At 42.3% G+C, this 13,661-nt stretch overlaps 2 protein-coding genes across 2 annotated transcripts; one reads left to right on the forward strand and one right to left on the reverse strand.

Annotated features, from left to right (window-relative positions):
- Positions 1-249: 249 nt before the first annotated feature.
- Positions 250-1,774, reverse strand: LOC147890696 (uncharacterized). The gene is made up of 4 exons (XM_087390064.1): positions 1,649-1,774; positions 1,302-1,557; positions 967-1,180; positions 250-852 (listed from the first exon to the last, which is right to left on the reverse strand). The coding sequence occupies exons 1-4, from the start codon at positions 1,714-1,716 to the stop codon at positions 311-313; spliced, it is 1,080 nt and encodes a 359-aa protein (XP_087246190.1). The 5' UTR covers positions 1,717-1,774; the 3' UTR covers positions 250-310.
- Positions 1,775-8,762: 6,988 nt separating this feature from the next.
- Positions 8,763-13,094, forward strand: LOC147890697 (subtilisin-like protease SBT4.3). The gene is made up of 11 exons (XM_087389663.1): positions 8,763-8,927; positions 9,188-9,276; positions 9,396-9,493; positions 9,593-9,736; positions 10,119-10,209; positions 10,385-10,943; positions 11,041-11,123; positions 11,227-11,457; positions 11,555-11,666; positions 11,771-11,987; positions 12,186-13,094. The coding sequence occupies exons 1-11, from the start codon at positions 8,805-8,807 to the stop codon at positions 12,809-12,811; spliced, it is 2,373 nt and encodes a 790-aa protein (XP_087245789.1). The 5' UTR covers positions 8,763-8,804; the 3' UTR covers positions 12,812-13,094.
- The last annotated feature ends 567 nt before the right edge of the window (positions 13,095-13,661 follow it).

A 13,661-nucleotide genomic window follows, 5' to 3' on the forward strand; every position in this document is an offset into this window, starting at 1 on the left:
CTTCAAAGTTAGCTCACACTGGATTTTTCTTTTCAAGACCTTTTAAATGAGTACCCATGTTGTGTAGTTTGGAGTTGATCGTAACCTTAACAAGAATCTTGCTTTAAATATCATTCCCACTGCTCACCCTTGGGAGGGGAGAGAGAGAGAAAGCACACAAAAAAGAGAGAAATGGGCTGGGAAACTTTTTTAATGAAAGTGTAAGTAGAACGTTGGGTTTGCCTTTCACCCAACAAATAAAAAGTCCATTGAAACTAAGGAAACTTTCCTTCCTGTTAAGCATCCGCCTAAAGAAAAAGTTTAAGTGGGCTCAATTTTCTGAATGCCCATGTATCATGTAATCTCCTCTAACAACCGTTGACATAATAGGTGAGCTACGTCTATATGATACAAAGACACCCCACTTAGTCTTAAGGGCCGCTCGCTTAAGCGGTTGTGGAACGGGAGGTCGCAGGGCCGGGGGAGGTGGGAACCCCAAGGCCAACATCACTATTGGCCAAAGAAGAACCCGCACTATGAACACAACCACAGCGCCGATGCCTCCCACTTGGGCAGTTGCTCGTAAGATCCGATTCAATTTCGACACGCGAACCGTTTCATCGCAAAACGTTGCATTGCAAAGCTGCACATAGCTTTCCCAGTTAATCTCCATGCCAAACGTCATGGTCGTATTGTAAGTTTTGCGTGTTCTTTCAGATTGATTCCAAAAGTCCTCCGCGGAGCTGGAGGAGTTCTGGTGGAACTGATATGCCATGTCCCTTGTCAAGTTGCTCAGACGCTCCGAGTAGTTGTAGACGCTACGGTTCACGTAGCTTAAGGAGAAGAAGATATCGGACTCCACATAGGCGTTTGCTGGCCATCAAAGAGCTTGCAAAACTGATAAATACTTGAAACTATGCTGTTTTTTGCAAGGAAAAACGTAACGGTGTTTAAGCCGCACAGACAAAAGCATGTGCGAGAACTTACTGTCTATACGGTTCGCTACATCGGTGAACAATTGCTGCTTACGAAGTGCGTCTGCTGTTGGTAGAATTGTCCGGGTATCTAGAAGGTTCATAATGGGGCTCAAAACGGACACACAACTCGTTGCCGAATATCTGGAGTGAGAGCACAGGTCAGGACTTATAGATGTACCGTTACCGGCTGTGAGGGGAGTTGTAGTTTGGATCGATTGATGACCCTGGTGAACGCAGCACAAGTTGTAATGAAAGCCTTCTAAATTGGGAGACAATGGGTGTCTCTGTTATAATCAGCCAAGCGAGCGCTTTATACGTTCTAAAAGAGCAAATCGAGTTTTTCACCGTGTATATGTAAAAGGTCGTATAATTGCACCAACTTATGTCCTGCATTTGGCAAGGACAAGATAGAGTTAGGTTTCGCGGATCATCCAACAGGGAGCTTGCATTCTTGGAGCCGGTAAAAGTAATCTTGGATATCTGCACTCCTGGTTCTCGAATGGCCAAGACGATAATAGCTGCTTTTCCCAATGCCCCACTTACAAAGAGCAGTAGGAGTCGAGCCGAACGTCTTTGTGCAGGTTGCTTGACTTCAGGTGGGCTGAAAGGTGACCCCAACGACATCAGATAGCGTCAGTCACTTATTACCTCGAGAGTAGCAAAAGAAAGAAAAGAGAGAGGCGTGGGCTTACCGTAAATAATCCTGACAAATGGCGGCTGTAGCGGAATGTACGCGACCTGTAATGGTTGTGAGCTTCATACTGGCTCAAGGGGGGCAGGATTCCAAAGCGGGCAACCGCGCGCCAACTTATTATGGGAACCTAGCACAGCACGGCTGCCCCGGCCGGCAAACGCGCATCAACTTATTAAGCCGGGCAAGTAGCACAGCAAGGCGTGCAGCCGAAGTTTTGAGTGCGTCTTCACTTTAGCGAGCTAGCGTACTCATCTGTCCATCAAGTTCTAAGAGAACGAAGGCTCGTGAAACAACAACTATACTTTTGACTGGGAAAAATGCGGGAGGTGCTGAAAGGCTGACGAAAGTTCCTTGCTTTCCTTTAAAGAGAACGAAGGCTCGTTAAACAACAACTATACTTTTGATGGGAAAATGGGGTAGGGGCTGAAAGGCTGACGAAAGTTCCTCGGTTTCCTTGTGTGTCCTTTTATTCCATTCGTCAAGGTGAAGGTTACTTTCCCACTTTTGTATTATACTCTAATAAGAACATATGATCTTCTTGCTTTCCTTTAAAGAGAACGAAGGCTCGTTAAACAACAACTATACTTTTGATGGGAAAATGGGGTAGGGGCTGAAAGGCTGACGAAAGTTCCTCGGTTTCCTTTTATTCCATTCGTCAAGGTGAAGGTTACTTTCCCACTTTTGTATTATACTCTAATAAGAACATATGATCTTCTTGTGTGCTATGCTTCTATTCTCTAAGAACATTTATCTTTTTATCCCACCTTCGGGCTAAGGGCCTTAGCACATGGATGGGACTAGCATGGGTTTAGGATGAGAATCTTTTTGTCATCATTATTCCCATCCTACACCAAGTGGTTTAGGATGGTTTCAGAATGGGAGTAGCCACTTTTTCTCCCATCCTGGACCGTGGCCTCTACACCCTGGCAGCCATAATGGGTTTCCTTGTTTCAGGGATTCAAAAACATGGAAGGATGACATGTAACCTTGTCCCCACCTCCTAAACAGATGAAATGATGCCATGTGTCCTCTTCCTCCTAAACCCATCCCTAGTTCTTTTTTTGTTAGTACATGGTGGGATGGGAAAAGGATAGAAATATGCATGGGACCACCTTGGACCACCTTTTCCCATTCCCATCCTATTTCTTCCCATGTGCTGGGATGGAGTGAGTGATGGACGGGGTGGCAAGGATTCATGAGGGCACAATCGGAAAAGAACACCATATTTTTCCTTGGTTTTAAAACTACTTTTCATATGTTATAGTGCTAATCCTCAAGGGAGTACTTCGCACTTGTTAAGTTGCTTGTAACACCCCATTAAAAATCGATTTGCAATCCACTTCATTGAAAAACATCACATGTCAAAGGTACAAAATAATAGGAGGGCTTTTGAGTTTATTGAAAACATGGGACATGAGCTAATGTTCAAACATGGAATAAAAAGGTACTTTAGGCTAGTCACATGCGTTTGACCACCATTACATTCCTCAAGGTGAAGATTTCTACCACCTTTGTAAACTAGTCTTAAAACACTTCATCTTGTTTTTATACCACCTTGATACATTTTGATACATAATGGTTGGGTCTATGGTATGGGACCCCTCAATCTAAAAAAATACATACATATTCATAATAAAAGTTTCACAAAACTAAAAATTTGAGGGCAAGGGAAGTATGTAGCGGAGAATAAGAGAGAGCGCTCAAATAAATTGATTAAATCGATGGAAACGGAGTGAGTGAGGGTTTAGGGTTTAAACATGTATCCTTTCACTAAGCATAGGAGGGCCACCAATCCTTTTGAGTTTACTGAAATGAGCATGGTGTAACAGATCACCTCACAATTTGGTGGCTTTGCCTCTAAGTTATAACAAAAAAACATATTGACTGAAAGGTCACGCCTCTAATAAAAAAGGCTGATGAAAGTTCCATGGTTTATAATAGTACCCTTTAAAGTACCATTTTATTCCCTTCTTTAAGGGGAAGGCTACTTTATTCTTCCATGGCCCCAGCTTCTTTTTTACTATAAAGTAAGAAATTTGAGCTTCTTTTTATTCCACTGTTGGTGCTTTTCTAGCTTTGTAATTTGATGTCGGTGTTATGACAGAAAATATTAAAAATTTGTACATGGACTAAAAAAGTACTTCAAGGGTAGTCACATGACTTCTATCAATACCTTCCTCAAGGTGAAGATTCCTACTTGTTCTCCCATCTTTGTTCTATAGTGTGTTGGATACACTAAAGCCAATAATCATTATTGGTGACTCCCTTTCTTATTCATCATTCCCAAATCTTGAAAAAACCAACCCATGTTTCTCGCAAAACGATTATTGGCCACATGTTTATCACATTTGTCTTCCCATGTCAAGAAAAGATGCCTTCACTTAACTCTCTGTCTCGGTATGGGTTTAGATGTAGATGCCATAGAACTCAACCCTAAAGGGCTCCAAGGCTATTCTTGGACCAATAGGAGGAACGGGGAGGACATTGAGCAGCAAGGCGTGAGTTCTATCTTTCAGATTTTGTGGCTCCACGCACCATTGGGAGGCAAATACATTAATTCCACCTCTTTGTTAGGCCCTCAAGGGGGTCACTATGTATAAACCCTCTATATCACGTGCGTTCAAGGCCTATTTGTAAATCCCTTATCTGTAAAAAATTTCTTGATAAAATGTATCCTTTTTTATACAAATCTGTAATATTTTCTAAGATTACTTTAAATAGTTCCTTTTGTAAGTTAATTTTTGTAAAATTTAGGAATTAAAAGTAAACTTCTGTTGAACTCACGTGATAGGGCTACATATGATGAGTGAACCCCCTAAGGTTGGGCCATGTACCTGTTGTTTGACATTTTTGCCTGCCATGTAAAATAGGACAATCTCTCGACGTACCCCTCAAGTTTAACAAAAGGCTATGGGCATTAAAGGATTACTTCAATGTCATCAAAAGGGCATGGAAGGATGGTAGAGAGGAGGCTTTAGACCCATGCAGCAAGTGGGACAAGGCACTCAACAGATCCGATGACCTGTTTGCTCTTCATGATCAACAAGACTTGGAGTCTGTACAAGAAGGGTATGAGAATATGGGCAAATATTTGGGACCCGCGGCTAGCAAATTGGATAAGCATGGAGCACATTCAACATAAATACTCCATGATAGATGGTGAAAGAGACTTAGAGCAAGAAATCCTAAAAAGAATTCCCAATTCTTGGCCCTCTAACACAGTTTCTTGTCCCACATGGAAGACAAACCAATGGTGTCTAGGCAAGACCCCGCTAAGGAAACTGTTAGCCAAGCAGCAGATCTAAGAACATCTATTGGAGGCTCCCCCAAATCAATGGAGCTCAATACACTACTACACACGGGCCTTATTCCGATGGTTAAGCACTGACGTTTAGCGCACGTGGGGTGCTAATTGTCGGTATGCAAAGTGGGCTTAAAAAGTGTCGCTATATAGTGACACTTTTATAAACGTCGCTATATAGTGACACTTTTATAAACATCTCTATATAGTGACACTTTTATAAACATCGCTATATAGCGATACTTGCCAGACTTGTATAAAGTCGTTATATGGTGACATTTTACAGAGTGTTTTTTTCCCCATACGGACCTTTAAAGATAGTTTTACCCAATGATTAAAAAAAAATCTTTTCATACATGTTTCATCCTTTGAAATAATAAAAGTACAAGACCATGTACATCAAGTTTGAAGCTCATATATTCACGTCCATGTTTGACACTTGGCTTCATCATGAGCCAAGTCTAGCATTTGCACCAAACAAGTCTATCTCCATATCTATACTGAGTTGATCTCCTATATCATCATCATACTCTGGCATCGTACGTTCACCATAGACTTGATCATCTTCTTCAATAAAGTCGGGTGATTCTTGATGATCGTCATCTTCTTCCTCAATATCATGATCTCCATCTTCCTCCAGTATGAATGTCATTATGCACATCTTCCTCTTGGCTTATATTGTGATCTTCATCTTCTTCTCTAAATCCATCTGGATCAATTGGATCTGGCATTCGTAGTGGCATCTCCATATCCACATCTCTATCTTCAAAAATTTTCTTACTTCGTGGTGCAACTTGGATCACGTACCACTATCTTGGATCAGAATGATCCAGATGAAAAACCACCTATATTGAAGATGGGTGCCAAATGCCATCAATTATATGAAACTATGCTTAAGTACATGTACCAATTGATATTTAAAAACAAAAGACTCAATTAATTAAATCATTAGTATGCACCTGCTCATAATACTCGAGAAGAACAAAGACCGTCGTAAATAGTTCTAAACCATTTTACATCAAGAATGAAAATACTCAATCGTATAAAATCAAATTTATAGATTTTGTGTATGGTCCCACAATAATCGAACTGCGAGAAGAGAAGATTGGTATCCAAAGCACTTGCTCGGCTATCTTGTGTGAAGTTAGCCATGACTCCACAATCATACGTGACTCTCTTTCAATCGATGTGTTCCACACAAAAATGTCATTGGTATTTCTAGGAGCTCTGGAAATATGAGACCCGCACTCCTGTCCATAAGATCTGTAACTCCTCTATTAAAGGTACCATGTACACGGCCTCAGACTCAAACATCACGTGCACTGTCCCTAAAAATAGAATCCATCATGTCCACCATACCATCCTCATCATTTGGCAAATCCGAGAGACTATACTCCTTCTCAAAGTGTGAAGGTATACGCAGACCACCCTCACTACTCTCCTCATCTTGTCTCAAGTTTTTGTGTAAATATAAGATCTTGTCTCAAGATTTCGTGTCGTGTACGCAGACAATATTAATCACGAACTCAAATAGCATTGACTTTCCGATGATCCATCACCACATGCACCACCAACGGTGGGTACTGGTTCGGGCTCCTCCCCATACATCCTCAAGTAGCGCATGAAAATACGGCGTTGATGTCGAATGACAATACAACCTCTCCGTAAGCCATACTCCTTCTTAAAGTGTGAAGGTATATGCACATAACCCTCGCCACCCTCCTCATCCTATCTCAAGATTTTGTGTAAATATAAGATCTTGTCTCAAGATTTCGGGTCATGTACGCAGGCAATATTAATCACAAACTCAAATAGCATTGATTTTCCAATGATCCATCACCATGTGCACCACCAACTGTGGGTACTGGTTTGGGCTCCTCCCCATACATCCTCAAGTGGCGCATGAGAATACGGCGTTGATGTTGTACTTCTCGCTTGCAATGAGTGCAATGACAATACAACCTCTCCGTAAGCCACTCTGCGCTCTTGAGCATTGGTGCATCATCTGACAAGCTTCTACTCGTCCCTTCCATCTGCACACCTCCAAAATCACAACACAGAATGCAAGGAAATCCATTAAGATCCAAAAAGTAGCCACCCATGAGCTCCTTCCCTCTCTTCTTAGATCAAGTGCCCTGAATCGTCGCTACATAGCAACGCTTTGCCCTGTTTGGTCGCTATATAGTGACGCTTTTAGGGTATAAGTATATAGCAACACTTTTAAGGTATAAGTGTCGCTATATCGCGACCTTTAGGATATAAGTGTCGCTATAGAGTGACCTTTAGGATATAAGTGTCTCTATATAGCGATAGTTATACCCTAAAGCTCGCTATGTAGCGACACTTTTAGGGTATAAGTGTCGCTATATAGTGACGCTAGGAGACAAAAACCCGAAACCCCACACAACGCCATCTTTCATAACTCTGTTGCAAGAAAAGTAAAAATCTCTCCTCCCACGTTATATTCTGTGATCTAGCTTTCCTCCTCTATTCCCCACACTCGTCACCCCTACCAAGCCCCTCTCCCATTGACACTTATGCTCCCTCTCCACCCTCCTCCCTCTCTACTTGTGTGAGAGGAAGTTTTTCAAGAAGGTGTGTCTCTTTAAGCAATGTAGGTTCATTTTTTGAGAGATTTCATTTTGAGTGTTGAAGCATGTTTCTCCTTGCATTGCTAAGCCTATGTAAAGCCATATTCAAACTATCATCTAGCTCAAAGCATAGTTAGGAGTGATAGTTTTGTTCACAATGAAAATGTCAGCATTGATATTTGAACCAAAGGGATGTGCATTCACTACAAATAGTGAGTCCTACATCCTTCTAGGTAGTGTGTAGTGCATCAATTTTAGTTCCACATTGGTATTCAAAGTCCCAATATCTTCGACTTGTGAGGTATAATTAAGTGCACTAGTGTGAAATGACAAGTCTGCACAGTTTTTATTCATGAATAGATAAGAAGAACCTCATATTTTAAATTAGAGGTTGTGTGAACTAGCTCTAAGATGGTTATGTAACCATTAGGTGGCCTACTAGGTTGCTCTTTTTATAAAAAAATTAAAAGTATAATATTATTGCCAAAATCATTACATAGATGAGAAGGTAGACAAAATGTAATAGACAAAGGGATTAAAGCTTACTAAAGACGAGTAAATACTAAACCTGAAAAGCCTAAATATTTCTCTTGCTAAAAATCCTTAAGACATTCATTACCAACTCCACAACTTCCTCAATAGTGTTTTGGTCTTGAAAGTTCTCTGAAAGATCATGTTGTTTCACGTTTTCCATATGCACTGAAGAACATTTCTCCGAATTGACTACTAAACCTCATGAAAAGCATCATAATTTATGTTGCTAGTTTGCTAATTTATTTTCATCATGTATTAGAGGCTTTTCAACTTTGCCAAAAAAGAGATGTCATGTAACTATCAAAGCAAAGCATGTAGCTGGAGGGTCACTTTGAAACCACCTTTAATTCATGCATGAGCCAGGACAACAAATTGAAGAGAGCTTGTTGGAGTCTATAACCACAAGCCCGCACTTGATATCTTAGGTGAAGAGCCCGCTTTGTCCCTCGTGGAAATTTGAAAAGACATTTTAGTGCCTTCACATTCTTTTTATTGTTCCTTGGCATGCCCTAGTGCTCTTTAAAGTCGAATTGGCGACTATTCGAGGAAAATTACTTTTGTTGACGTAATGTTCTGGAATTGATTGCGGTGTTAGAACGTAAGCATTGAGACATTACGTGTTGCAGAAGAACACACGGTATATACATCAGCGTTTGAGCTATATAAAGCAGTGAGAAGGGGAACTAGAATCCGTGGTTTCGGTGAGCTCGTTAAGCATACAAGGCACCATGAGGCAGCAATATCTCATCTGCACGGCCCTTGCCTTCGTGCTTGCTTCACAGCTTGTTATACTTTCTAGCTCCAGCTTGCAACAAGCCAAGCGCGACCCAACTACAACAATTAGAAGAAACGTGAGCTTCCTTACCTGCAGTTCTAGGAGATTATCTTATATTATGCAAGTCAGAAACCAACGACATTTTCGTATTTCGCGTAGTACCGTGTCTGTATGTCGTCTGGTGCAACGATGTATGTGCATATTAGTGCGATGTATATTGTATGCCTGCAGCCAGCTAATGCTCTTGACGACAACTCTCACGAGTCTTGAGTGTTGATATAACGATCATGTTCCTCAACCTTCCGTTTTGTCAAATTGTCATGTTACGTTCTGCAGGTATGGCTCGTACACAAGGGGGCCCTGGCAATATCCCCGGAGTTTGCCCAAGCTTCACACTATAACATCCTGTCCTCCGTCCTTCCGAGGTATTCATACACTGTTTACTACAGCCTAGAGAATGGCGACAAGTCATGACATTTGTCCAAGTATCGAAATTCGAACAATCGGCCAGCTAATCTGCTCCTACCCTACCTCTCTCATTCAGTGAGGAAATCGCTCGTCAATTGATCATTTACAGCTACAATAAAAGCTTCGACGGTTTCGCAGCTCTGCTAACTCCACAAGAAGCTGAGAACATTTCTGGTAGGGTGGTTCTCAGCCACTTGCCCTAACGTGTCGATATTCATAAAGCAGTCATGATAAGCCACTCGTGCCTGACAAATGTGTGATCTCGTGCTGCAGCTATGCCTGGGGTAGTGTCGGTGTTCGAAAGCAGAAATTTGGGCTTGCACACAACCAGATCTTGGACTCTCCTGGGACTGTCCTCACAGAGTCCACGAAACCTAAAGTCGGAATTGAATATTGTAATGGGAGTGATGGACACAGGCACGTTGTGAATTCAAGCCTGCTTAACAATTGTCAGCGTCATCACTGTGTTTATGTTGTATTAGTCTTTAGCAAGAGTGATCGTTAGACTTTGGTTAGGCAACGCTCTTATGTGTTTACAGTGTTCTCGAAGAACAATTTTCTTTTCGGATCTCAAAACTTAGAACTTTGAAAATCACAGGTTTTTCTTCAACATTTGCCAATTATTTTGCCCAAATATAACTAAAATGTTAAAAATCTTGCAAACTATAAAAATTGCAGATATATGTTAAAACTAAAATTTTGCAGGTCCATTGTAAGGCTTTGCAGGTTTTATGAGAACACTCTGTGTTTAGAAGCTTGCCGACCTAACAACTGAAGTACCCTGGATCTCTACCCGCAGGTATATGGCCTGAATCGGAGAGCTTCAGCGACAGTGGACTGGTTCATGATCAGCTTGATGAAGCTGCGCCGGGATGCTACCATGGCTGCCCGTAACGTTGCCAACTTACTACCATGACTGTTGGGGTGTAGTAAAATATTTCAAGGCCTAGGCTTGTGATGTCGGTGCCTTGTGATGGTGAATGTGATTGTCTTTAAGATTGCACAAATGCCTACTACTTCAGACTCCAGACCACATGTCTACTGACGTCGAATTTGACTCTCCAGGAAAGTGACACTGGATCGTAACGCTGCTGCCTACGTTGCAACTCAGAAGGCCTTTGCCCCGTCCCAAGGGCCGAGCTTAGTTGAGATCAAGGACAACTACATGTCACCCATAGACTACAACGGACATGGCAGCCATACTGCCTCTACCGCAGCTGGCAATGCTATAAGAGGCGCAAATCTGTCTGGTCTTGCGAGGGGAGAGTCGCAGGGAGGCGTGCCAGGAGGAAGAATTGCTTCGTATAAAGTGTGTTGGGACGAAGGATATTGTAATGACGGTGATATCTTGGCTGCATTTGATACGGCCATTTACAAAGGTGTCGATGTGCTCTCTATCTCATTTGGAGGTCCCAGTGTCGAGGACTTGTTTGCAGACAGTATCGCTCTGGGGTCCTTTTATGCTATCCAGAAGGGAATCGTGGTTGTTTGCTCAGCAGGGAACAATGGGCCAGATATAGGCGAAGCTACCAACGTAGCTCCTTGGGTAATTACAGTAGCGGCAAGCAGCATCGATCGACAGTTTTATTCAACCGTTGTGCTCGGAAGCAACGTTACGCTGAAGGTGATATCTCTAATCTCTTTCCCGATTCTTTTGTTTTGAATTCATTGGCCATCAATGAAGATTTCACTCTGAGACAATCTCCTTAATTTCTTGGCAGGGTAGGGCAATCAACACTGAAGTACCCGAAGGACATTATCCGCTTGTATACGGCGCCGATGCCGGCTTGAACAATCTCAGCAGGTATCACTACTAGACGTCACGTATGTCACCACTTATCACAGTTTTATAGTTTCCATCGAAGGATCTCACTAAACTACTCTAAGTGCCACCACTTTTCTTCCAGAAACTGCAGCAGCGGCTCTCTCGACCCAGCGAAGGTGAAGGGCAAAATAATCGCGTGTGAGTCGGGAAGACATCCTGAACAGAGCACAACCGTTTCTTTAGCCGGAGGTGTTGGCATGATAATCATAGATGATTCTGCTACGGAGATTGGGGCGTTCACATTCGGTGTCCCAACGAGTGTGATTGGAATGGAGGATGGAGACACGTTACAAACTTACGCGCGATCTAGCAGGTAGACGTGGGTAGCATTTCGGAGTCTGCTTTTGCTCCGCTCCAGCCTCAAGCTGTTTCTTCGCGACTAATATACAGCTATGGCCGTTGTCAAACAGCAATCCAATTGTCCAGATCTTACCCACTGCGGATCCCTTGGACCAACCTTCATCTCTTCTTGCATCTTTCTCATCTCGAGGTCCCAGTCGAGTTAATTATCCGGTTTTCAAGGTAATAACAATTTAAAGCACATTTCGTGATTTTCCAATTTCTGGAATCTGCGGGACTTGCCTTTTCATGGTTCTCTATGACCATTTTATGAGTTCTGCCTGCAGCCGGACTTAACAGCTCCCGGGGTTAGCATATTGGCATCCTGGTCACATGCTCATTCTATTACTAATGAGCCTCAAGATAATCGTTTGAATGTGAGCTATAACATTGCTTCGGGAACCTCTATTGCATGCCCACATGTAGCCGGAGCTGCCGCCTACGTAAAGTCATTCCACCCATCTTGGAGCCCAGCAGCAATCAAGTCTGCGCTTATGACGACAGGTAGGAGCCACACAATAATTCCTTAGTCCTGGTTTTGCGTGTCCTGTCTTCAAAGCTAGAAGACAGTATCAGAACTGAAATCTCTGAAGGTGAGATAATCTCGTCGAGCTAGATTGTCCGTGCGTTGGTATCTACATTCAGATTATTGTTTTGGCAAGCTTCGTGAGCTTAACTTAATTTCCTGGAATGGTATTGCAGCAATGCCGCTGGATGTAGGGCACGCATCCAATGAGGATGGAGAATTTGGCTTTGGATCTGGGCAGATCCAACCAACAAAAGCCATACATCCCGGGCTAGTTTATGACATAGCTTGGGAAGATTATGCTGAATGGTTATGCGGTCAGGGCTACGACCCCAGAAAGATGAGGCTAATGACTGGGAGCAATAAGACATGCAGCAACACAGAAGAGACGAAGAGGGATTTAAACTACCCAGCAGTATCATTGCCGGTGGAAGGAGGGTCCGAAGTACCAAGTGACAGATGGTGGGAGTTTACGAGAACAATAACAAATGTGGGGGCAGCGAGATCTCTGTACAAGGCAGAGGTGGAAGTGCCAGAGGGAATGAAAGTGGTGGTGAATCCAACAATGATATCTTTCTCCAAGTTGAATGAGAAGAAGACGTTCGTGATCGAGGTGCAGGCTCCAGGGCTCAAAACTAGCATTAGTCCTAATATTGGAAACCGCCTCTCTGCATCCCTTGTGTGGAAGGATACAGATGAGGTTTTCTCTGTGAGGATCCCCATCGTTGCATGGATAGCTCCCAGACCCCATGAGGTCTGGCCCAGAAGCCTCAACATTCCGCCCATAGGGTTTCAGGTTTAGCGTGCTAGCAATTCGTGAACCTCTTTGCCTTGGTTCTTCTAGCCCCCCTTCCCGACTATCTCCTTATGCGTGCTATTTCCTGAATGTCATTCTTTGGTTTGTGCTCGATACATCCAGCCATTCCAATCCTTCATAGAGTGTCATTCATAACCTTAGTCACATATTAATGTGTGCTTTTGTCGGCTGGCTTCTTTCCTAATGTTTGAGTATTCCAAAAGGGTGTACATTGTTCTTTTGCATTCATAGTAATTGATCTTGTCTATTTCCTATCTATTTTCAAGGACTATTTTCAATCTTTTATTTCTCTTGTGAGAGAAAGACTCTCTCTCTCTCTCTCTCTCTCCCCCACACACACACACCTCTTTTAGGACCCAAACTTGTATAGGATAAATTTAGGTACTATATATCTCTTTTGGTTGGCATGGTTTAATTGTCATAATCAAATTGTCTTCCAATATGACATTGCCTCAAAAATCTTACCTTGTAGCTTCTAAAACTAAATCACCATAATATTAATTGCTTACATTCACCAAGTTCATTATGGTTTACATTGTGATTTTCCTTCCCTTTTCCTTCAAATATGATTTCAAAGGAAGCAATGCTTTAAAACTTTGTAGCTTGAGATTGAGATGTAAATGAAATGCACTATTCTATTCTACATATTAACAAGAGGTTTCAGAGCATGATGGAATGAACATGAGCTCTTAGATTTGAATTGGTGAATGTAAGCCATTGATTAAAGTTAGTTATCATGATTGATTCGTCTTGCATCTTGAATTTCGAACCGATTTTCTTGGCGCATCTCATCTTGCGATTTGCAGTGGGCATTGCCAGTGAAGAAGGCCAAATG

Source organism: Dipteris shenzhenensis, chromosome 18 (genome assembly GCF_047967505.1).
Source record: "Dipteris shenzhenensis isolate YYH24624 ecotype China chromosome 18, Dip_SZ_1.0, whole genome shotgun sequence".
Classification (NCBI taxonomy): domain Eukaryota; kingdom Viridiplantae; phylum Streptophyta; class Polypodiopsida; order Gleicheniales; family Dipteridaceae; genus Dipteris; species Dipteris shenzhenensis.